Source organism: Hoplias malabaricus, chromosome 16, assembly GCF_029633855.1.
Source record: "Hoplias malabaricus isolate fHopMal1 chromosome 16, fHopMal1.hap1, whole genome shotgun sequence".
In the NCBI taxonomy this organism is placed as follows: domain Eukaryota; kingdom Metazoa; phylum Chordata; class Actinopteri; order Characiformes; family Erythrinidae; genus Hoplias; species Hoplias malabaricus.
Window position 1 is genome coordinate 5,927,576 of NC_089815.1, and position 26,288 is coordinate 5,953,863.

At 42.0% G+C, this 26,288-nt stretch overlaps 1 protein-coding gene across 1 annotated transcript in view; it reads left to right on the plus strand.

Moving 5' to 3' along the window:
* The first annotated feature begins 481 nt into the window (after nucleotides 1-481).
* The window catches only part of trip4 (thyroid hormone receptor interactor 4), a 47,789-nt gene continuing 21,982 nt past the window's right edge, over nucleotides 482-26,288 (plus strand). The window contains exons 1-12 of the mRNA XM_066647892.1: nucleotides 482-627; nucleotides 1,207-1,382; nucleotides 1,525-1,655; nucleotides 1,914-2,129; nucleotides 2,297-2,375; nucleotides 2,475-2,595; nucleotides 3,308-3,523; nucleotides 4,212-4,341; nucleotides 4,629-4,813; nucleotides 4,980-5,104; nucleotides 5,887-5,978; nucleotides 25,115-25,217. Coding sequence (XP_066503989.1) covers nucleotides 548-627; nucleotides 1,207-1,382; nucleotides 1,525-1,655; nucleotides 1,914-2,129; nucleotides 2,297-2,375; nucleotides 2,475-2,595; nucleotides 3,308-3,523; nucleotides 4,212-4,341; nucleotides 4,629-4,813; nucleotides 4,980-5,104; nucleotides 5,887-5,978; nucleotides 25,115-25,217 — 1,654 coding nt within the window. The 5' untranslated portion in view covers nucleotides 482-547. The remainder of the gene's footprint in view (nucleotides 628-1,206; nucleotides 1,383-1,524; nucleotides 1,656-1,913; nucleotides 2,130-2,296; nucleotides 2,376-2,474; nucleotides 2,596-3,307; nucleotides 3,524-4,211; nucleotides 4,342-4,628; nucleotides 4,814-4,979; nucleotides 5,105-5,886; nucleotides 5,979-25,114; nucleotides 25,218-26,288) is intronic.

Consider the following 26,288-nt stretch of genomic DNA (forward strand, 5'->3'; position numbering starts at 1 on the left):
ATTATTCATGGTTAGCACATAATTCTATTAGCAAAAGCACTACTAGCGTGATTAGCCTAGCTACACTGTGCAAAGTCTACCCTGAAGAGAAAAAATATAAAATGAAATTTGAATATCATTAAAAATATTATTACAATTAAAAATAAAAAATGAATATTGTTAAATAAAATTAAGAGAAACGTCAAAATATATATATATAAAATGGGACCAGATTTATGGCTGTATTAGCAAACATAATATCACGAAATTTTAATTAATCCATGTCTCTCTGAGCTTCATTAAATACATTTAAAAGATAAAATTTAATAAACCCGACGTTTAGTCTACAGCGAAGACATTGGTATAGCTGCTCTAGTGGTGTGTATTTGTATCTGCTTTAGTGTCCGTTTGTTTGGGGACTTTTATTTTGAACACAGCTACGTGTAGACTACGGTGTGTGCTGTTAGCTGAATGTACGTTGCTCGGTGTAGTTTCTCTGTGGAAACGCCGTTCCTCCCCCCCCCCACTCTCTCTCTGAAGGGTCTGCTGAGGTAGTGTGTGCTGCACCATGTCGGAGTCTCTGCTTCGCTGGTGTGTGGAGCAGTTGAATAAGAGTTTTGGACTGGAAGCGAGTGATGACATTGTCCAGTGAGTAATGTTTCTGTCTCGGAGCTGAAGCTAACACAACCGGCTACAGTTATCTCTCCACAAAAATCCAGCCGCCGTCGGTTTTGTGTTAAATAACGGCCGCCGGTAGAATCCATTAACATTAATAACGCTAAATAAGAAGCTGTGAGTGCGGTGAGGGTTCTGTAGTGTTCTTTAATCCAACACAATTCTCCAGTTCAGGCGTTTTTGATGAATCAGAGCCCTGAAGTCATTTCCACTTAGTGATAAGTTATTTAGCTTATGCACAGTGTTGGTGTACAATTCTACTTCAGGAGTTCACTTCTAAAGCCACACGACACTTTACACGTCTTATTATAACTGACATTAACCGGCTTAATCCAACCAGTGTTAATATTAGCCGTCATAGCTTGTTTTTGCATTAATGTTGATATTAAAGCAGTGCTGTTCACCTGACGCTGGTGGGAAGGCCTTTACAGAAGTGTATGTAGGTTTGTGTCAGCTGTCATTAAGGGCTTATGAACAATGACTTCCCGTATACCAGTCCATATGATAAACTATATATAGATAGACAAACAGTGACAGTTTGTTATGTGCTAGGTATATTTTGTCCATCAATAATGCTGATGAAATTGCGGAGTATGTTGGGGATCTCCTGCAAGGAACTGAGGGGAAGAAGAAACAGTTCATTGATGAGCTGCTGGAGAGGTGGCAGCTGTGTCGAAAACAGACTGATGGTGGACCAGGGTTGGTTCTCATGAAGGAGGCGGTGATGGGTAATGACTGCATTTTGTTTTTTAAAGCTTGTGTGACTTTTAGAAGGTGTGCACAGATTTCTGCACTAAAATTGGTTGCAAAGGCCTTTCTTGCGATGCCTTATCTCTTGACTCACTTGCAACTGTGACTGTGCTACCACAGAAGGTCCAGATGTTTCAAAAGACACCCAGAAAAAGTCCAAACGAAAAGGAAGAAACAAACAAGAGGTCATGACCTTCAGTCAAGCGGAGCCTGAGCCAGAGGTTGTGAAAACTCCAATAGATTTGCTGAAGGTACATGGTGTGGAAGCAGTTTCATTATGTTGTTTGTAGATTAGCATGTTAGCCAGCACGGCCACCTCAAGCTGTTTATTTAACAAACCAGCAGAATAATTTAATATTTTCACTCGTTTGTACAGGAATGTTAGCAGGAGGTGGGCCTCATTAAAGTGACTTAAACTAGCTGCTTGATGTAGGCCATGTCGACGACAAGGCAACTCAGCAGATACAGAAACACACCATACATTTGAAGTCTGTGTTTATTTTATTTAGGCACAAGAGAACAGCAGCTCTTCCTCAACGAAGAAGAAGAAGTTTGTGAATTTGTACGCTAAAGAGGGTCAGGACAGGCTCACTGTCTTACTGCCTGGACGCCATTCCTGTGACTGCCTGGCTCAGAAACATAAACTTATCAACAACTGCATGACCTGTGGCCGGATTGTGTGCGAACAGGAGGGCTCTGGTCCATGCTTCTTCTGCGGCAGTTTAGTACGTATGGGACTTACCAAACAGACTGTGGACTTGCTCCCTGTTTTTTAAAACAAAAGTGCATTCATGGGAAATGTTCTTATTAAAATGGCTGTAAAACATATTACGTTGTAATAAAATATAGTATTAAACACTAATATATTAATATTTTGGTATTTTCATGTCAGGTGTGCACTAAAGAGGAGCAGGAGATCTTACAGCGGGACTCAAATAAGAGTCAGAAACTCAGAAAGAAACTGATGGGAGGTGAGAAAAGGAATGAGAATGGTTTAAAATGAGCTGGAGTCTGAGCTGTGTGCTTCTTTCCTCTTCCCTTAATTTACAACGTCTCTGATAAATTGACAGATTACATTGCATCTGAAGGATCAGACAAAGACTACCTACCACACCAGGAGGCTAGGATTAAGGCAGGTTTGGAGAAGGCTATTCAACACAAAGATAAACTGCTAGAGTTTGACAAGAACAGGTAGGCTACTCCTAACTGTCTGATTTCACCTATGTTAAATATAGTTCTGAGGTTAAAACAAAAAACAACTACCAGTTTTGTCCTGGGTATGGGGAAAACATTAAGACTCCACTTAAATTTCATCCACTGAATTTTTTTTTATAAATTGAGTGTCATGGGGGCGGTACGGTGGCGCAGCAGGTAGTGTCGCAGTCACACAGCTCCAGGGGCCTGGAGGTTGTGGGTTTGATTCCTGCTCCGGGTGACTGGGTGATTGTTGTGTGTTCTCCCTGTGTCTGCGTGGGTTTCCTCCGGGTGACTGTCTGTGAGGAGTGTGGTGTGTTCTCCCTGTGTCTGCGTGGGTTTCCTCCGGGTGCTCCAGTTTCCTCCCACAGACCAAAAACACACGTTGGTAGGTGGATTGGTGACTCAAAAGTATCCGTATGTGTGTGTGTGTGTTGCCCTGTGAAGGACTGGCGCCCCCTCCAGGGTGTATTCCTGCCTTGCGCTCAATGATTCCAGGTAGGCTCTGGACCCACCGCGACCCTGAACTGGATAAGCGCTTACAGATAATGAATGGGTGAATGTCATGGACTCAAGTTCACCTCCAACACCAAATTACTATGCTACTGTTGCTAACATTGAATTGCAGTAATATTTAGTTTTATGTTTAAGAATAGAGACTGAGGGCAATCATTTAACCAGAATTTATCTTTTTTTTTTTTTTTGCCAGTGTTCGTCGAACCCAAGTCTTGGATGATGAATCAGACTATTTTGCCACTGACTCCAACCAGTGGCTCGCTCCGGGTGAGCGGGAGTTGCTGAAGAAGCGTGAAGAGGAGCTCAGAGATCTTCGTCACGCCTCTCGCAAAGACCGAAAGATCACACTGGACTTTGCAGGCAGACGAGTGCTGGATGAAGAAGAAAACCTGACTCAGTATTACAACAAGTATGACTTCTGGACATGTCAGGCTCTCCCTGAGTCTCTTTTTTATATTAAGTTTATTACTTTCTGATTCTGCTAAGTTTTATTGCAGACTTAATGCGCTTGACACAGGATTACAACACACTTCATTAATCCTCTGGGCCTTCAGCCATTTTTGAGCTGATTTTGCTTGCCCCCATTTTTTTTAGGCAGGAAGAATAACCTTAAACTCTGTCCGTTCATCTTTAAAAATTCAGTTTTCTACATAAACCTTTCTTATAATGGAGAAAACCATGCTTTCACATGCCTCCTGCTCTCAGTTGAACAGGTGGTGCATGGTAAACAATCAATTTAACTGGCTCGGCTGAGTGAAGTTGGTGCTGTATTAACTGGAGTACCTACACCTGTTTTCTATTACCATGATTATCCAGAAGAAAATATTATGGACGTTATTATTTAGTCTCATTAGTTTATTACAAATTACCCACGTATCTGGATGCCACCATCACTTTGTCCAGGTCTGGTCCAAGGTCTGCCATTTGGAGTCTGATTTGAGGTCTAACTGTTGGTGATGGACCAAGGGTGCAAGATCACAATGAACTTTATTATTGAATGTTTACTTGTTTGTCTCTGCTTTTTTTTATGTTTCCAACAGACGCTTATGAGTTTTGTCAACCCCTGTTTATTATTTATTATTGTTTGATTGCATTAGGTTTGATGAGACGGTCAAGGCCATTAATACTGGAACTCTGGTCCAGACCCCAAAGAACTCACGAGGCCCAGCTACTCGTCAACACCTCAGAGAGCTGGTCAACCCCAGCATTGTACAAGCTGCACCACAGGTGAGCCTCTATGGACTAGATTTACTGACTGTAAATAGAAAAGACATTTCAAAACCATTTGCAGGCCGTTATCAAAATAGTAATCATGGTGATATGCCATTTTAAGCTCATAGCAATTCAAATAGAATGAACAAAATGTAAATAACTCACAATGTATGAGGTCAATATGCTGCAGCGCACAAAAGAGAATAGCTCATGAGACCAAAGTCTAATGAATCCAAAATTATACACTGTTTTCCTGCGGCCAGTGGTTATCTCGGTTTTTATTGTGGTTGCATATTGACTAGTGGGTGGATGTTGGAGGTGGTGAAGCCACTCGCAGGCCTCCAGTGAAGGCAGCAGGAGGCGAGCAGAAGGCTGAGCGCTCTCGGCTGCGTCTGCAGGACAGAGAGCTGCTGGAGATGGCAGACGGGGGCTGGTGTCTCAGCATGCATCAGCCATGGGCCTCTCTCCTCATCTGTGGCATAAAGAGGTGATCTGCCCCCGTTCCTCTAACACAACTAACATAAATACTATCTAAAATGTGGATGTATATTTAGATTTTCTTTTAATATTTGTTTCTTTAAACGAATTGTTTGTAATGTGTAACAGCTTTTAAATAAAATATGTCAACACAGTGTCTTTCTGTGCATGTGTAGAGTTGAAGGTAGAACGTGGTACAGCTCACATAGAGGACGCTTGTGGATCGCTGCTGCAGCCAAAAAGCCCAGTCCTCAGGACACAGCCCAGGTGGAGGCGATGTATCGGCAGATTTATAACAAAGGTATGATTTTGTGTCATTCAAGGCATACAGAGTTGTGACAAGTGCAGTGTAATGAATGCTGCCAGTCAGATCCTCTCCAAACACCATAGGGAAATTGCATAATATCCAGTCAGACTTGTGGAGCTCAAGACAGCTGTGTGGATACCTGTTATTCTGACAAGCCCAAAAATCTTACAACTATAGCATTGTGACATTCTGGTTTAGCTTGGTGGCAGAAAACTGAAAGTGTGCACTGAAGTAAAGCAAAGTGTTGCAGGGATTTTGCTCAAATGTAAACATTATTTTCAGATTAATAAAATGTATGACATCACCATAATTATTGTCGTAAATTTAATTCATTCATTCATTCATTGTCTGTAACCGCTTATCAAGTTCAGGGTCGTGGTGGGTCCGGAGACTACCCGGAATCACTGGGCGCGAGACAGGAACACACCCTGAAGGGGGCGCCAGTTCTTCACACTCACACCTAGGGACACTTTTTTTTGAGTCACCAATCCATCTACCGACGTGTGTTTCTTGACTTTGGGAAGAAACCCATGCGGACACAGGGAGAACACACCAAACTCCTCCCAGACAGTCACTTGGAGCGGGACTTGAACCCACAACCTCCAGGTCCCTATACGACTAAAATAAGAATCTTGTAAGGTCAAAACCTAAGGCTGAATATTCAGTTACTACATGAACAGCAGTGAAAACAACACTTATATGTGACATGTGTGAGAAACAGAGGTCTGAATATTAAGGAGTTCTGATTAATTGTAGTTTTCTTTCTGATTAACCAGACCTGCAGTTTCCTAAAGACTACCCCACCGGCTGCCTCCTTGGCTGTGTCAACATGATGGACTGTCTCTCACAGGAACAGTTCAGAGAGCAGGTTAGTGCCTTTCTGTCTGTTTGCCTTATGGCTTTCTCTCCCTCTATTACTCTCGAATGCCATCTCCCTCTCATGCTTTTCTGTACGTCTAACTCTAACCCTACAGCTGTGTGTTTTAAATAAAGCCTCTATACTGCCTCTTCACATATATTTATCCTCCTCCCACCCACCTTCCTCTCCACACAATCCGCTCAGTCATTCTGAAGCTCAGGCATAAACATGAACAGTGACAGCACTTGAACTAAGCACTGTGCAGCGGCTTGAAGGCTCACACAAACATTCCCACTCTGTCTGCCTTTGCTCCCCCTGCTGTCTTCTTGCGTAGCCTGCAGCACACTTCCTGCCTCATTTCCTGCTCTCCCTGTGTGAAATGGAGGTGTAATTGCCGCTGCTGTTCTTGCGCTCGGCATCCGAATGAGCCATCTCTGTCTCCGTCTGTTTCCCATCTATCCATCTCTCTGTCTCACACTCCCGCTCCCGTTGGAAATGGCCTAAAGCAGTGGTTTCTCCACTGGTCTTGCCTTGGGATCCATATTTACTGATGGTCATTATGTCGCAACCCGTGTTGATAGAACTCAAACCGAGCTCGTCAAATCATGTTAGGCAGTGGAAGCTGATGTTGGAACAAGATGCAAATACTCGTACAGAGAAGCAGCCACTCTTGTCAAGAGTAACACGCATCTCATTAGCTTCCACAAATGTCTGTGAAGTGAAAACAGCCCTTACCTTCTGCTGTATCTATTTTGTGTGTAAACACAGGTAGGAATGAAAATAAGAAATCAAATCTATGCATTTAACTTCTTTGTGGTAATGAACACACAAGTAATAAGCCATTTTTAGCTCTTACACACACACACACACATACAACTGGAAGCAGCAGACTCCCAGCGATAGTGCTCAGAGAGCAGCTTATTGGTTAGGCATCTTGCTCAAGGGCATATCAGCTGTGAATATAGAGGGAGGAGAAAGCACAGTTCCTTCACCCTCCCTCCCCCATTTTCCTGTGGTCCTGTTTTAGAACGGGCAATATTCTAATCCCAAACCCACCTCCTACCCTTAAGTCTACAGCTGCCCCTCAGGGCCATGGCTATTCTGCAGATCAGATAACTAAACATATTTATTTTATTACACCATGACCCACTTTTGTGTCAAGACCTACCTGTTTAGAAACGCTGGCCTGAAGATAATGACTTGTCCGCCTTTGTTTTTCTGAGCCCCCATGTCTTTGCTTGATCACAGAATCCTTTGGAATAATAATGCTGATGGCTTTTGTTGACGCTACCCTCTTCAAGCTTCTTCAGTGCTGTCATTCTAAGCTTTGAACTTCAGCTAAAACCCGCTGTTGCTCCCTGCTGAGCCACCAGAGGGCGCAGAGCACCATCCCCAGCTCACTTCAAGAATTCCCGTCTGCCATTTTGACTGCAGTCACGCTGAAGCAACCAGTCTAAATATTTCAAAGCAGGCTCGTTGCATCAACACATTTTGAGCACAGCCACTTTTCCTCCACGGATTTCCTGAGATTCTTGGCAAACACTCCTCCTTATTGTGTCCACGCTGTCAAACAGAGCATTTAAAGGAGATTATATCTGGGTGCAATATGGCAGCCCAGCTCTGTCCTTGATTAATTATAAATCAATGAAGTCCAGTGGAGCTCCAAGGCCTCTAATGTTTTCCCTTTCATCCAGCGTAAATGTCGAGGTGTCTCTGTCTTTCTGGTCACCCAAACCTTGACAGAGCGACTCTCTCCGAAAAAGCAGACCTGAGAGACGTCTGCTCTTGGTCAGAATTCGTAAATCCGGATCACATCACAAAGGTGGATTGGAAATGTTGTGTGTCTTTGTTTCTATCTGAACGTCGTCTTGTTGTTTACACATGGATTAAGCGCCTTGTACGGGGGACACAGAAACAGCCCTTTTGTCTTGCTGTTTGTTTTATTGGGGGGGGGGAGCCGAAATCGGCATGTGCAAACATCTGTGAGTGCCACTGCCAGCGTTTCCCACACCCTCTTAGTCACATTAGCTTTAATGAGATATTGACATAGACACTGTTGTCTAAATTATGTACACTCATTTTCTGCTGATGTATAAATAGCACTGATGAAATGTAATTGCTCTCTTTTATATCACTCAGAGGGTGATTACACAATGACAGTGCCGGGGAGAGCCGAGCATTTTTTTTTCTTTTATTCTTCCTTTCTTTCTTGTTTCATTTTCATTGCACTTGTTCTTTTCAGATTTTCCTGGCCAGAGAGGGGGGAGGAATCTCTCTCAAGCTCGTAACCACTTTTCATCCCATGGGCCTGTGTTGTCTGGCTCTGGTTAATAACAGTGGAATCTGAACTGGAATCCTCTTTGCTTGTGTTTGCCTTGTTTTCTCAGTGGCTGCTTTTTTTTCCCTTTCTTTTTTCTCTCTATCTATCCTCGGGCTTTTCTCTCCGCTGATCCTTTGGAGGGTCATAAAAGCCGGTGTGAAGGTGCAGGCTGCCGCGCGCCCTTTTATCCGCTGCTGGAGTGCTGGCAGCTCAGAGGCCAGCCCTAAATCCAGTCTGAGAGGCGGGTGGAATGGAGAGGAAGGGGGGTGTTACTTGGGGTTTGGGGGGGGCTGAAAGAAGCAGGGCATAAATAAAGGCTTCCATAAAGCCTCGACGAGGAGTGTGGATCCCTCCATCCTGTCGTCCTCCATCCCCCACCCCCCCTCCCCCATCTCCCTTTCTGAATGAGAATGAGGGACTCACTCTCCCACCCACTCAAAGAAAAAAGGCAGGGCTGAGCGAGAACAGAAGTGCATAGCCCCTCTGGGAAGGAGGAGGGGAAGCTAGGGGTTTTTGGGATGGCTTAGACACGCACACACACGGAGGCACACACAAACACACACCACATCCCATCTGTTTAGAGGTGCTTTAACAGTCTTGCCGCATTTATTACTGAGTGCAAAAGATATTGATCTGCCCCTCCATGCCCAGGATTAGTGGGAAGACTCCATCATCTGTCCTCTTGTCTTTTCTTTCCTTATTAGATATACAAGCTAGCGTGCTCCGAGTAATGAAATCAAATAATGGCTTTGTGTGGTTCACTTAGCCTGTTTGATTCTGTGAATACAGCCAATATTACCTGAGATGCCTAATCTCATTTTCCTCACTCCTTTGAAAATTGATTCGGCCACAGCTTTCAGTGATGGGATGATGTAAAGATCTCAGCATGGCACCGATGGCAAATTTATCACAGCTTTTGCTGTAATTTTAGAGCATTTAAGAACTAAATAAATAATTTAACTTAATTACAGTGTTCATTCATTCATTATCTGTAAGCGCTTATCCAATTCAGGGTCGCAGTGGGTCCAGAGCCTACCTGGAATCATTGGGCGCAAGGCGGGAATACACCCTGGAGGGGGCGCCAGTCCTTCACAGGGCAACACACACACTCACACCTACGGACACTTTTGAGTCGCCAATCCACCTACCAACGTGTGTTTTTGGACTGTGGGAGGAAACCGGAGCACCCGGAGGAAACCCACGCGGACACGGGGAGAACACACCAACTCCTCACAGACAGTCACCCGGAGCGGGAATCGAACCCACAACCTCCAGATTAAAAGATTAAAAGTACTACTTGGCATTGATTTAGTGGTGAACAATATGAAAAACACTGAATAATACTTGTTTTAATTAGATTTCTCCTCATATTAACATGCATTCAAGAACTAGCAGTAGCCTCATTACTTCAACAGTATGTTTACATTTTTATTTTCTAACGTCTGACATTTGGAACATTAGGGTCACATTTATATGTAATTTTCATGTGTATTGTGTTCCTCATTGCTTTCATGATTTGTTATCCTCCACTACTTTACAAAGCAGCGTACAGTAGAGTTTTGGTACAGCTCAAGCCAGATGTATTTGCGTATCTCACAACGCCAATAACATCAAACGTGTCTCTTAATAGCATTCAGAAAGGATATAAAGAATACAGATTAGTCTTATTATCAAAAGCAGGTTGTTCAATGCAGCACTTCAGAACAGTGCACTTTTTAATCCTCTAATGGCTCAGAGCAACAATGGGGAAAAACTTGCAGTGGAGGGCCATTAGTCCATTTGAGTCAATTACATGAATCTTAACAATGGAAATGGTGCAGAGACATGGCTAGAGACCTTTTTTTTCTTCTTCTTTTTCTGCTTGATTTTACCCCATGAACTCACATTAGTCATGTGATAGGAAATATTGTTGACTGTCAAATACTTCCAGTACAAAGCAAACAGGCTGTCTGTCTGCCAAGCTCCAGATAATCCAGAGCCCACCGCCCTCCACTCCCCCACCACAAATGAAGCCCCAGCAGCAGGGCTTCTTCTTCTCTTTCTGGAAGAGCCATCCATCCTCACTTCTCTTACTGCCTGGTCGGCTGCGGCTGATTGTATTGATCCAGACCTAGAATGGAGCCTTCGTATCTTTGTCAGTCTAAAGCCATTCTGCAGACTCGTCATGTCAGGGTGATTACAGACACGTCCATTTGTCTGTCAACATGCTCTTTTTTTTTAGTCAGCCCAATATGAGTGGGGGAAATAAGGGCCCATTTCCCACTTCCACTGTAGCTGAGTGCTGTATTGATCTGTATTGACTATTCATGTGAAGGCCGTTGGGCCAGGATGTCTTGTAGTTGGCTGTATAACTTGTGGTTTATGAGTGGGTGTGTGTGAATGCCTTTTAAAAAAAAAATCTAACAACGGAGTACAGAAGATGATACTGAGCAACACAGTGTAGAAGCTTGCTGTAACAATACATGGAAACTGTGGTACACATTGATTTATAGTTAGGGTATGTATTCATAGGAGTTGGTTGAATTTGCTCTTTCTCACTTTCCAAGTACTCTCATACTTTGAGACACAAAGCTATGCAGAGATAGAGACTCTGGGTTTGGAGAACACCGGTAGTATCAGTGCTTGACTTGCAAATGTTCTTTTTTTCCTGAAGAGCTAAGCCTCCTTTCAGACCCACAGTGTTGAGATGCACTTGAGAAGTTGAAAGCTTTGTGTACTCTTGTCTCATGAGGACAGTTTTGAGCGTCTACAAGATTGTGGAGAGATTGAGCTACGGCAAAAGTGGTCTTTATATTTTCTTTTTTTTATTCATTCATTGTCTTTAACCGACTATCCAGTTCAGGGTCGTGGAGGGGCCGGATCATACCCGGAATCACTGGGCGCAAGGCAGGAACACACCCTGGAGGGGGCACCAGTTCTTCGCAGGGCGACACACACTCACACCTACAGACACTTTTGAGTCACCAGTCCACCTACCAACATGTGTTTTTGGACTGTGTGAGGAAACTGGAGCACCTGGAGGAAACCCAAGCAGACACAGAGAGAACACACCACACTCCTCACAGACAGTCACCCGGAGGAAACCCACGCAGACACAGGGAGAACACACCACACTCCTCACAGACAGTCACCCGGAGGAAACCCACGCAGACACAGGGAGAACACACCACACTCCTCACAGACAGTCACCCGGAGGAAACCCACGCAGACACAGAGAGAACACACCACACTCCTCACAGACAGTTACCCGGTGGAAACCCATGCAGACACAGGGAGAACACACCACACTCCTCACAGACAGTCACCCGGTGGAAACCCATGCAGACACAGGGAGAACACACCACACTCCTCACAGAGTCACCTGGAGCGGGACTTGAACTCACAACCTCCAGGTCCCTGGAGCTGTGTGACTGCTGCATTATATTTTCATAATCCTTATAATTAAAAGGAACAATAAAAATATTTAAATAATTGTAATATTGTTGGCTACTAATCCACTGCATTCATCAAATACATCAACGCAGTTGCTGCCTAAAGTAAATACCTGAAAGGACAGGATTCTCTTGTCGTAGATTTTATTCATATGAAAATCTACATATTCAAGTGTAAATTCAGTGCATCATTTGTTGTTGGTTTTTTTTTTAATTGTCCAGCTCTCCCTGGTTCTACATTTTTTTTTTTTAGCTTGTGTGTGTCGTGGGAGCAGCACTTTTTTTTTTTCCCCCAGTCAGCCTTCTGCTTCAGTGGAGAGAGCTTTTTTATGTTTGGACTCCAGCAGAACCAAACAGTCGGAATCCTCTCTCCAGCAGACACAGTGGCCAGATTAGCAGAGGGTGGCTGCCCTTGTTAGTGCGGGTTAAAAGGCCAGCTGATGTCTGTGTTTCCTTGTGTGGTAATGTGATATTTATATGCTGAAAAGCCTCCCTCCAGAGAGAGAGAGACACCGAGTGGCCATGCTGGCTCCCCGCCAAGCTGAGAGAGCACTGTTTTCTCTTTCTTCTCACACTCTTGCGGGCGAATCGTTCGGACTGGCTGACTTCCGCTCTCTCTCTCCCTCTTTTTCCTCTTTTCACCACCCCCCACCCCACGGTTCTTGTTTTTCAAGCACAGTGTGTGAGGATCTGGTTGTTAGGAATTCAAAATCTCTAGGAGCTGCCTTCATTATTTGTTGTGTTCAGGGCACGGAAGATGCAGCCAACAAATTATTGTTTATTAAAATAGATGTATCCGTACACTTGGCTGTTGATTTGATTCTGGATTTTAGGTTCGCTAGTGAGTATACCCGCTATATTATCAGCCACACGATGACTGTGCTCATATTGTTGTACATCTCTTGAGAACAGAGCTGGGAAATGGCAGGAGTGCGGTGTAAGTGAGCTGTGTGAGTAATTGATTGGTGCTGGATGATGGCAAATCATGTTACTTAAGCCATAATTTCTGATAAATACATAGTGATTAGAGAACATCCGGTTTCCACAGTGCATCGTCATATCTCTGTGGTGCAACTTGCCAAAGTTTTGCATTGCAACATCTAATTTCAGAATTAGATATGATACAACATTGATTACACTTTAGATTTCTTGTATTGGGGTTTTTTATCTTTCTACGGGACCTGAAAATGTACAAAAACCAACACACACTCACACACGCTCTCCCCTGTTTTTTGTGCCGGGCGTTTTGCCATGATGGAGAGGTCAGACAGCATGTGATTCTGCAGCCCTGTGTAGAATGCAGCCAGCGGGGCACTGACGCACTGAGTGACAAGCCGAGCCAGCTACAGGTCGTCAGTGTGCTTGAAAAATAAATAAGGCCATCTGCCAGACTACATGACTGCAGCACTTGCTCTCAATCCTGTCATGCGTTGGAAACTGCCACTCTGCCTCACGTACGCTTTTGTGGCTGTTAAAGGCCGCTGTTCAGAGCTACATGGCTTGTCATGCGCTACAAATGGCATCTTTTGACTGCAGCAGTAAGGGGCTGTTCATCATTCATAAATGGCCTCTTGTGCCTACAATTACCCAGCATGAAAATCATATGATTGTGTGGTACATTTACTTAGTAGCCAAAAGCTACGATAAAGAATGCATCTATACACATTTCTAGGTATTAGACATGATTTGGTGTCTTGTAATACTTTTAAAATATGTTAATGGCAGCACATCCCAGCTGTAATTGACCACGAACGTCAGTAGGAATGTAGAAGGTTAAACAGATTTCTGCATGTTTGAATGGAGAATTTTTACTGCAGAAATGCAGAAGTCACATGAGGTTCGTACGTCAGCGGTCATTGCTCAAACACACTACTTGCCTAAAAGGTTGTAGACACACACTTTTATTTTTAGTGAATTCAGCTGCACCCAATGGTGAACAGAGAAGAGCACGTAAATAAATTGAGTTTAAGGTCACCGTGTTCCAATTCTAAAAATAACGTATTAAGAAAACATGATGCAATGTGAAAGGCGTATGTGGTACAACATCTAAAAATATTATCTCTCATTGGCCCATGAATGGTCCAGGAGGCTTTACTACAATGTACAGGGTTAAGTTGTTTGTGTAAAGAGTGTAGCTGGATATTCCCATTGATCATTTTATCAAATAAGTCCAAATTCACAGTGATTCAGCCTCAAAGAAGCATGATAATGTTTATCCTAAAACATACAGTACAGACCTTAAAGGGTGTGCTTAGGGCTGGAAGATATGGTCAAATCATACATCACAATAAATTAGTTAATTTTGGTCGATACGATATATTTCCGATATCGATTTAAACAATGTAAAAGTCACAGAAAAACTGCCAAAAACAAACAAGAAACATGAGAGCCCCATCAAACATAAACCTCTTGTTTTTATGGCTTTAATTTGGTCGATATTTATATTTTAAACCCATTTTAAAATGAGTTTAGAAACATTTTATATTGTGATATATGTTGATATTAGATTGTTATCCAACCCTAGGGGTGCTTGTGAATTCAAAGTGTGGAGAATTCTTTCAATTCCCTTGATGTGGGAGGGTTATCCCCGTGTTTCTCACTGAACTCGTAATAAAGCTACAGATCACTAGTTTTAATAGCAGCTTTAATGTTCTTGACATCATCAGTGTCTTTGTTTCATTGGTTTGAACAATAGTCTGTCAGTGCTCTTCAGTTAAGGAATGTGTTATCAAGGCCATGGTGATTTACTAAATGCCCACTTCTTTCCAATTACGTACATGGCTTTTTGTACAATTTAGCACATATAATTGCAAATTACGCAGGTTTTCTCACAAGAGTGTGTGTGTGTGTATGTGTGTTTGAATGAAGAGAGGGTGCTTGTATAAAAAGTCATAGTAACAGCCCACACTTTATTCTCGCAGTGGGTTAAACTGTTGAATGACTCACTGAAGTGAATAGAAGCTCTTAAAATAGAAGGCACTATGTTTTACAGTTTCTCCTCCGAAGCTTTTCTGCTCTAGTTATAGGCCGAATCTTTTTCATGACTCATGACATATCTTGGGATATTTGCATATTTGATCATTTGGAACAGACGAATTGGAACAGTATTTTTTTTTTTACTGTTAAAAAGTGGGAAAACATTGTTTTCATAGTTTTAGGATCATAGTGTTTGGTGCATTGGGTTGTCACCTAATAACTAGGTCTAGAAAAATGAATTTCCTTAAATATGTGAGTGGCATCATTGAAATATTAATGTGATAGTGCTACACTTAGGTTTTTTGTTGTATAGTGGAGTTAGAAGATGCCACATCCTCTAAATGAAACAATATGCAAAATTTCTATTTTGGGGAAAATATAAATATTTATTTAAGCAAAAATGTTCTTTTACTTTTTGCACAATCCATATCTAAAATTTTACAAGCAGTAATTATGACCAACTGCTGACCAACACTACACTCAAATCTCGTTGAGGCAATGTTGTGATTGTATCGTCGTATCGCTCGGCCTTGGGACTGTCTTGAACATGTATTTGACTACTGTGAATACATTCCGCTCAACAGTCCTCTACCTCCTGCTGCTCTGGCGAGTCACGAGCTGTTTTGCTTGGGTCTAATGAATGGAGGCAGTGTGGAGTTCAGCAGGTGTTTCGGGAATGCTGTTGAATTGCAGAAGTGTTGGACCACTGTGGCCCTGTCTTCCACTCCACAGCTCCATCATTAGTGGCAGGAGGTTGCTGCTGCTACTGAACGCGCTCACATTGTTACCGTGTGCTCGTCCTGGCTGGCATTGCTTGCTGTAGGGAGTCTGGAGCTGTCAGTCAGCTCAGAGGGAACAGGCTGTGAGGGGGCTCACCTTGTCAGCCGAGTGCGGCACGGCTCCTCCGCAGGCATCCGTCTTCCTGACAGCCCAGCACACAGCCCTGCTGGGGCCACAGTGTACAAACTCAATTGTGTTTCTCTACATCCTCATGTCCCTCCTGGGCGAGTCCACACTCGCAGATCACAGACTCGGCTCCGCTTTCATCTTCCCCGTCACTCCTTGACCGAGATATCAACCGGCTCGGCTTTTTAAAAGACGCCTTTTCGGATACCACAGGCATCTGAGGTACTACTACTCCATTGGAAAAATGAAAGAGTCCTTTGTGAGCGCACCCCATAGTTTGGGCTCGCTGAATAACGTCCATTTTATCTACGTAATCCTAACTATTTAGGAAATGGACAATTCATTCTCAATTTCCAGTGAGTTCATTTAAACAGAGCTTCAGTCCGAGTCATTTCTATTGATTCTATTGATCGTTATGAAATTCGCACACAACGTAAATGGCAGCTTGAGTTACAGCTGGAGATGCAAAGTTTTGTTCCAGTGTCTGATATACAGTACTGTGCAAAGGTTTTAGACTTTTTTGAGTAGAAATTCTGTTATAGATAATTATTTTATGAATTCTACATTATTGAGTCAGTACAAAAACTTATTAGATTTACTTTACAAATAATAATAATAATAATGTTATAAAATAATATTTTTTTTGTCTGTAAGGAACGCAACTTATTAAAAAAGAGGTTACTTTCAATTAAAAAAAAATCATAAGGAAAGTTCCTGAGTTTTTGTCTGAAAAATGAAGTGTGACAATCCATTTTCTTAAAACAAATGTGGCAAAATATCCAAGACGCTGAGTAAAACTACCATCTAATTTCTTTATTAAAGTTTATAAAATGTACCTAGGACTCTAATATTTAAGAAATAAAAAAGCAAATGGTCGTCACATACAATACTGACTTTCTTTCGTTTATTAATTTTTACTACACGTTGTTTTCTTTTTCTTTCAACTAATAAAGAATTAATTCCATTATTTTTCAGGCCTTCCTTACTTTCCAATGTTTTTTGCATGTGCCTACAATTTTGCACAGTTCTGTATATTAGTGCCTTATCGATTTATTGGATGACCGATGACATCAGCTAGTGCTGACATTGGTGTATATAGAAAAATATTTCTGATAATATGGCATAAATGACTCTACTGTATCTCAACTCGCAAAAATAGTCATTAAAACAAATGAGAGTGACTGGGTTAATATGTGATGCCCATCAATGAACTGGCGACCTGTCCAGGGGCTTGCTCCTGCCTTGGGCCCAATGGTTCTGGGTGAGTTCAGAACCACCTTGACACTGATCAAGATGAATTGGTTACACAAGGAGAAGGAACGAATGAATAAGAAGAAGCCGAACAAACTACTCCAGCGACACTGTTAAAATACTCAACTCTACATTTAAAAACTAAGATATTATGTATTCAGATATTTGTTTGCTGTAACTGCTGTCTTGTACTTGAAATCTAACACATATAAGGGCAGTTTTATATGTTTTCTGGTCCTTGTCTCCTGCTTTTGAAATTAGAATAAAATGTGTGCAAATATGTAGCTTCATTATTGCTCAAGAGTTGATTCTTTTTTTATTGGTTTGTTTACTCAACTGGAGAATACTGAGCCAGATTAGTTCACTACTGTAGCATATTCCAATGCTAATAAGGAAGGAGATTAGGACACATTTTGGTTGCAGTCAGGTTCCTTTTAAAATATATATGAATTGTAGCCAAATAATCAAAGTAAGCGGTGGTGAAATTTGAGCAGATGTTTGAAATTGCTGCAAATTACTGTGAGGTCAGAGATTTACACCCCTGTATTTGTAGGGAAAACTGTTTTTGGGTGGATACCAGAACTTCCCTAGTTTTTGCCTTGCTCCCAGCCTTGTTCCCCTTAATGAGGTGAAGAGGGGTCGGGGGGAGATGTGGATGGAAGGCATCCTGCCCCGGCCGCTCACTCTCTCTTGTGTAGGGCTTTGTGGGAGCGACCGGCAGTTCACTGGGGGGCAGCAGCTTCCAGCTAAGCTGAATGAACACAGATGGGCTGTGTTCCAGGGCCACAATCAAAGCAAACATTCACTTTGGCCCACCGACACACTCGTAAACATAGCTCTCATTTCGCATCGGGGGTTCAGGGTGAAACCCAGTGATGAAATGGTCTCTCACTTGGCTGATGTGTTTTTGTTCAATATTTATTGACTGGGGACTCATTGAAAGACAGGGCAAGATTTGTGCAGCTGATAAGATTTATTTGGAAACATACATTAAGTTCAAATGCAAGGCTTCCGGGAAAGGCTTTGATACACAGATGGAAATCATACCCTTTGATAATCCCCAAGGGAGCGGCCCGGCCTGTGATTTTCAGCAGCTAGCTCTTTAAAAGACTTTTCTTTGTGGTGAGTTTTACAGATAGCAGCCAGCCTTTCTTTTACATGTTATGTTTAGTCAATTTTGTTAGTTTCGCTCAGTGTGATATAAATCATAATCCACTTGAACGGAAAGCCACATAAATTTTACACAAAGAGGCTTAGGCAGGAACATTGACTTTCATTGATTGTTAACATGCTACTCCTGTTAAGTGCATGGCTGAACACCAGATTAACTTTAACAGGCATTCCACACAGAGGGATCGCTCTGCAAGACCGACAGAACCATATGGGAGATGGAAGAGAGTTCCAGAGGTACAGTAGGTGGTTGTGTCTAACTTGTGCATCTGGCTGCCTCTGAAGCAGTTTTGTTTGCTGCTCTGTGGCGTGTTCGGATGTGAGGTCATATGCTAAAGGCCGGGGGCTGGACCCGAGCAAAAACATTTGGCATGTATAAATCTCACCGCCAAAACAAATGACCTCATAAAATCTATCACCATCCTGTGAAACAGCATTTTCCTTTTGCTCTAAACCATGATCCTCTGTGACTGCAGGCTTGTGGAACACTAATGCGAAGGCTTCAGCCCGCACATTTCACTCTTCAAGTGTTTCATTTCACTTATGGCTTTTTACAGCACAGACCAGATTCAGTGACTCTTCATAAATGAGGCCAATGAGCGCATTAGAGCGCTGAATTCTTCCCTCCAGGCTACTGTCCAGCTGCGGCTGGAAGTTTTGCATGGTTGCCTCTGTGGGTACATTACCTGTTCAGTATGCATTAAGGCGAGCTTTTGCAGTCAGATTGACTGACACTGTGGCAGCCTGTAAGGCTGTAATAGCTGGACATGTATTTCCTCATGGCTGAGGAATAAATTATGTAAAATCACCAGTGCCAGTGTTGGACAGTGTTGTATAATTAATCTGCACTCCAACTTGACACCAGTTGTTTCTGTATGTGAAGGAATAGCTTGAAATATTAATTGCTGCCCAGCTTTTACGCTGGAAAAACTCGCATGCTATTTCAGAACCCATGAAAATTAATGATCGTAAGTTCCATGGATTTTTTTTATTATACAAGTTTGTATAGATATTATAATTTCAAAGAAAAAACGTCCTTCCTCTTACATAACTAACATTAACATTAGTGATAAATGTTGTTAAAATATTAAAAAGAAGCAACAACTAAAAATAAACCTAGTTTTGAAGGTAAAAGACTGGATGGTTGCCGAGGGAGTAGTGGCAGAAAGCGAGGTCGTATATCCAGTCGCAATTTCTTGTTCATTATTAAGTGACCCAGCTGGAATAATGGCCAGCCCATCTCTTTCCCTCCACTTCAGCTTCAATATGCCCCTTTTATTTATTAAATATTTTGCAGGATATCAGTTTTTTCTTTCATTTTTATATTTCCAATTATTCAGTTAGCTATTTGCTACAAAGTATGTTTTTTTTTTTTTTTGTATGTTTATTCCCATTTCGATAGTACACACGTCTCTCTGTAATATCAGAGCCCTTACCTCCTATCAGAGTTGTGTGGAGCAATCTCTAAGCCAGTGATATCTACTGTTACAACAACCTCCGCATCACCATAAAGAGCTTTTAACATATTCATGTTTATATCTTAATACATTAACTTTATTTAAATGTTGCTGGCCCGTGTTGAAAGGCTGTTAGAGTTTAGTATGCAACACTTTGCACAGTTCGTGTATGTACATCTTTAGAGTAGATGCTGGAAAGAAGAGTGAGGTCCAGTACTCCAGAAAATGCAGTTCCACATCTTTACAGCCTTATGCTGGGGGTCTTTATTTAAATACACACATCTCTAGCCTACGCTTGGCGCAGGGCATTGTGACCTTAAACTCGTGCAGCTGTTTCAGAGCATTGCTTTAATAGACTATACATTCCTGGTCCACAGTTTTGCACCTTAGTGTAGCCACAGTTGCCAGGGGATAATAAAAATAGTTTGGACATATAGTGGATATAAATGTTATGAGTGTGTCTACATAATACATAATTATAACACTGAGAAAATGGATTAACCCTGATGTCCCGGATGGTCATACGATTGAAAAGAACCTGACTTTGGAAGCTGATATTTGTTCCTTTATTTTCCTGGCATGGCAGCGCTCAGCATAGCTGTATGTTTAGGTCAGCGGAGAAGCTGTCTTAAAAAGCCTCCTGTCGACTTGAGTAAGAGGAGCTGATCTGCTTTCTCTTTCCCACTGCGAGCAACTTACTGACTGAGCCCTTTTTGTTTTTAGCTCAAGCTCCCAACCCCCCCACCCCTTTCTCTTTCTCTCTTTCTCTCTCTCTCTCTTTAAGGGCCTCCTCTGCCGTGCTCGTTCTGAATCAGGAAGTCTGTGCCAATGAAGCCCTTTTATTTGGCTGAGATTGAGTGCAGCCAAGCGGGCCAGGCCGCCACACAGCCCTATTACCGCTGCGCTGCGGCGCGGGAGATTGCTTGTCTCGGCCTCCTAATTGTGGACAGCAGCTGAAAAGCTGTGGCTCTGCGGAGGGAGCGGGCAGCCAGCCTCAGATTCATTGCTCCGCTGGCTGGTTAAAGCTCAGGGCCGCCTTTGTTCGGGGGGTTGGGTGGGGGCTGGGGGTGCGGGTGGGCTGCTACGCACTCTGTCTGCTCTCCACTCTCTGTAATGCTCCCTGGCAAAGGGTCACTCTCCCTCTGCCGCCCTTCACCGCGGACAATATGAATCTCTCATCGCAGCGCTTATTGCTGTGACATGCTGGCAGTGTCCCAGCCTGCTGAAAAATAAGGTCCTTTCACTTATCTGGCACCTTGTCAGCAGATTGTTGTGGCTGCACATTTTGCTCGAGTTTGTCACCAATAGGGTTAGGAGCCTCATGATACATCGTCATGACGATACTTGAGCCACAATGACTTGTTCTTTAAAAACCACAACAGTACTGTACAGTTTCATCCCGTTTATGGAATTACAGTTTTACAATGGATATAAATATTGTTCAAAATTTCAGTGTTTCAATGTTTTTAAATCGCTAAATAATATAGTCCACCTACAGATTTGGAAGCTGAGTCCTTTACACATATTCAACCAGGGGCCTGGAGGTTGTGGGTTCAATTCCCGCTCTGGGTGACTGTCTATGAGGAGTTGGTGTGTTCTCTCTGTGTCCGCGTGGGTTTCCTCGGGGTGCTCCGGTTTCCTCCCACAGTCCAAAAACACACGTTGGTAGGTGGATTAGCGATTCTAAAGTGTCCGTAGGTGTGAGTGAATGTGTGAGTGTGTCTGTGTTGCCCTGTGAAGGACTGGCGCCCCCTCCAGGGTGTATTCCTGCCTTGCGCCAATGATTCCAGGTAGGCTCTGGATCCACCGCGACCGTGAACTGGATAAGTGCTTACAGATAATGAATGAATGAATGAACATCATAATTTTATTTGTTCGACCATAAATGACCTCCAAAAGTTTATATTTTGTTCATCCTATTTACAGCATTTTCTCTTGTTTCTACATTTACTTATTTAGCTGACAGTGCACAGAGACTTACAAAGGAAGAGAAATGTATTTAAGCCTTTAACACACAGAATAAACAATATGCCAGTGATTGTTATCCATTATGCTTTTCAACCCTTCCCAGATACACCACCACTGACAGAAGCATTGTTCTCAGTAGAAACAAAAAAAGAGATAATCCATATGAGGTTCTGATAAATGAAAGCACTTACACAACCAATAAACCAATAAACAAAGCTGGACAAAATAATACAAATGGGTCTGTAATGATGGGACATCAAAGGGCCTCCATTTTGTTGTAACATATCGTGAGATGTATCACCACTGTGGTATGTCGCAGTATAATTGCAATGTTGTATTTTGCCCCTGTGCAGTTCTACAGAGGGTCTGTAGTGAATTAATTTAGATATTACATGACTTTTCAATTAACATGACATTGGAACAATCACATGGGGATGGGGATTAAGGCTTAAAATCCTAATTATCCAGGGGAGGTTGGAAAGGACAGCATTTAAAGTAGAATCCAGCCTTTGGTCCAGATATTCAGCTCTGGGAGCCTTTTCCTTCATTATGTTGTGAATCTTTAGCCAAATATTTAGCCCTGCATAGTTAAGGATCCCCTCCTCCTCTAATATTAATTGCATTTTGATTTGAGATTAATACGAAGCATCAATCAAGTCAGTGGTTTATTGCAAATGAGGGGAGTAAGGCTGAGCCACCAAGTCCAATAAATTGGGGGCTATAAAAGAGTAGCCAATCTCTGTTGTTAGAGCCTGATGCCCCATTATTCTCAGTGAGCCATCAAGCAGTCTGTCACCCTTTAAATAGGCCTTAGCCCACACACACACATAGTGTACTTTTGTTCTGCCTTTCCTCAGAATTTCTGCTAGCTCTGATTAACCTTATCACACACTAGAGTCTTACATTGCTTGCTTATCTAAAGCCAAGGAAAAATCTAGAAATATAGACAGAATGTAGAAGACACCAATTCCACTAAAGATAATTCCTCTGACTGCTATGTTTTATTTAAAAAAACATATTAACATTTAATGTGAGCTTGTTAATTAACCATTAAAGCTGCCATGGTTAAAGCAAGGTTTCATGGTCTTATTTGCAGGCTTGTTTTAAATGGCTGGAAGTGTTGGGTCATGTGATCCCAACAGCTCATGGAGCACTAGACCTGGATGCAGCGGCCAAAAATGACTTGGAATAAGTTTCACAGCATGTCTCCCTAAACTACAGGCTCGGTTTCACTACCGCTTCCCAGAGAAATAGAGACTATCACTGGATATGTGACTCCTGCACTCTCAGAAACCGTGGGGGTACCCTCAAGGGTACATATTCAGTATCTTTAGTTAGGGAACATAATTGTACCTTATTCTACAGGGTGGGCCATTTATATGGATACACCTTAATAAAATATGAATGGTTGGTGATATTAACTTCCTGTTTGTGGCACATTAGTATATGGGAGGGGGAAAATTTTTCAAGATGGGTGGTGACCATGGTGGCCATTTTGAAGTCGGACATTTTGGATCCAACTTTTGTTTTTTCAATGGGGAGAGGGTCATGTGACACATCAAACTCATTGGGAATTTCACAAGAAAAACAATGGTGTAGTTGCTTTTAACGTAACTTTATTCTTTCACGAGTTATTTACAAGTTTCTGACCACTTATAAAATGTGTTCAAAGTGCTGCCCATTGTGTTGGATTGTCAATGCAACCCTCTTCTCCCACTCTTCACACACTGATACCAACACCACAGGAGAAATGCTAGCACAGGCTTCCAGTGTCCGTAGTTTCAGGTGCTGTATTCCCATATCCATAGTTTTATTTTGCTCAGTTTAATAATTAAATCTTAAAAATATTCCGCTCACCCTCTCAAGAAGAGAATGCAGTGTACCTTTAGGGAACACAACTAGACATTAACAGCCCTGCTGTACTTTTTAAAGGTTCATTTACACTGTGTGTGCCTTTAGTGACCAAAGATGTACCTCTACCATATCGTTTTTTCAGAGAGTGTAAGAATGGACATGGAAAGCGTCACTTTGCCAAACAACAAAGATAATCGGGGTGGAGCTTTCTTGTCGTCAGTTGATCAAAAGAAATTCAGTGAAGCAACCCCTGCCCCCCCCCCAGATCTGGTGCAACAATGTGATAGCTGAGTGTCTGTCCCTCGCTACTCACACACTCAAAGATCTACCATTCAGCACCGCCTAGTCTTGTGAAAGCAGAGTCTCTACTATGGCCCAGCTCAAGCAGAGGAACAAGTTGGTCACTGAGCATGTACATCTGAGAATAGCTCTGTGGTCTGCTGTCACCCCAGACTCACCCCATTGAAACTCTTAGCAGGAATATATCATATTCCCAACATTCGCATTAGCGCCTGCAAATATGTTTTAAATGAAACCATCTCATTTTGTAGGCCGTACTTACTGCGTGTGCAAGCCTAGCGGTGTAGTTATGTTAATTTTACACATTACACATTAGAATCAGCAGCATGCAGTTGTGACGTTCATAATCAGTCATGTGCTCTGAATTCAGGAAGGAAAATATTTTATTTTATGTAAACATTAATAAATAATGTGCTGTAAACATATTGAAAACTACTGGGTTAAAGGAATGTTTTTTAATGTAGTTTTCCTCAGTCAATCATTTAATCAGCCAAGGCATGGATTATCTAGATTATCTAACAAACACTGTGATTGATAAATATATTTACAACATTGTCGTTAGTTTAGCGACAGTTCAGTTAAGTATAAAAATAGTATATTTACAAAGCCAGTAGTTTGTTTAATAGTGAATAGTCATGTTTATTGTTTGTTATTTGTATGTTTGTCAGTTGATTTAACACTGTTCATAAACCAAAACTAAGAAATACATTGTGATATAAATATTGGCCATATCGTCCAGCCCTATAAATATATAAATATATAGCTGTAAAAGCACCATGTGGTGTATGTTTCAAATCTGTTCCATGAGGTGTTTCCCATGGTGTATGATTTTAACTCTAACAACATAAATCATGAAAGTAGTAGTAGAAGTATCTGTGTGACATTTCTGAACGTCAGTGCCAGCTGAAGTTATATGATTATATGGCGTTCAGCCACAACAGTGTTGAGTCAATTGAAAATCCACATTTAGCACATCTTAAAGTAGCTGAATTAAATGTATTTAAATGTTGAATTATCTATGAAGAGTCTACAGATTTTTAACCATGTATCTACACACTTAACACTTACTGTGAGCTTCAATGTCAGACTCCTAGTAACAACAACACTAATGTCCCTGTGTTGTGATCAAAGCCTTTCAAAGCCTTTCTGTCAGATACAGCAGGCTGTTGTGAGTATATCTAGTAGCTGCACTGGCTGGGCTTTTAAAACCTTGAAAGTGTCAATCCTTTTTCTGCTCTGCAGACGGATAAAGAAAGAGAAGAAAAAAAAAGAAAGAAAGTGTTGTGAAAACCCTGTGCTTCCTGGCTGCTGAGGCGCAATCATGGCACTCTGATGGTGGAGAGGAAATAAGATGACCCATGCCATTCCCCTGACAGATTAGATAGATGTCACCTTTTTCATGAAAGTGTCAGTCAATTTCGACTCTCTCGTGTCCTTTCTATCAATTACGACGCCGAAAAAGGTTTCTGTGCCTAGGCAGCTCATTGTTTCCCCTTTCCTTGTTCTTTGCAGTATCCCCAGATCAGCGAGGAGTCCGCCTCTCCATTTGTCTTCATTTGCACCAACCCCCAGGAGCTGCTGGTGAAATTCCCCATTAAAGGAAAACACAAGATCTGTAAGTCTTGTCCATGTCTTTTCATTTGATGGCTCTAGTAGTTGTTCGTGCTTGTGTCCTAGAAGCAATTTTGTCCTCTGTTCAGACGCAACTAAATATGCACAGATATGCTCTCTCTCTCTCACACACACACACACACACACACACACACTCATACACACAAGATGGGAGAGCTTTGCAAGCTCCATCTGTTAATGTAAGATACTGCCGAGGGACTGCCCAGGGGATCAGGGAAGGTTTAGCCGCAGTTTTCTCAGGATGTATTGTAACCACAACAAACACTGCGGAGGAATGTCAGAGAAATTCACATGACAGCTCAGTGCGTGCAAATTGCTCTACCAGCGGGTACACAACGTGGAGCCGTTATTGAAACATCGCAAACGTTGTTTAAATTAAACACCCTTTAATATTGAATGACATCTTCCCCACATTACATCGCACACTTGTGTTCTTTCCGAGTATTTTGAAAGCTGGGAGCTATAAAACACTTCCGTTATCATGTGAATGACAGTTCGGCTGAATGTATATTTACGTACAGTGGAATGTGTCATGTCAGTGATAATTCATTACTATATATAGTGCACACAGCTACAGTACTGCTCCAGGGTGTTTTATCTCCAGTCACAATGGGCATTCCAGTCCAAGTTTACGTTTGTGTGTCAAGAAAATGTACCGTTTGACTTTATTACCACTTGACATGATTTCATATTTCATATTTAACGCCCTGTAAAATGTAACAATTCCAGATATCCCTCCAATCTGTATTGTATTAAAATGGAAAATGCTAAGGCTACATTTAGTAGAAATCTAAGACTCAAGCAGATTGTTGTTGGTGTTCAGTGTTGTGTCAGGAATGTATCACACTCGACGATACCCAATATTTACTGTAGCGTTTATGTTTAGAGTGTAGAAGATAAATGTAACTGGACCTAGTTACAGCTGGACGTGTAATATACTTTTATTATTATTATAGTTATTATTTAAGATTGAATGTAAATTTCAACTAACTGTGTGCTGTGACGTTTTGTGGCCTGTATTGTAGTCATTTGATAAAACAAAGAATCACCATTT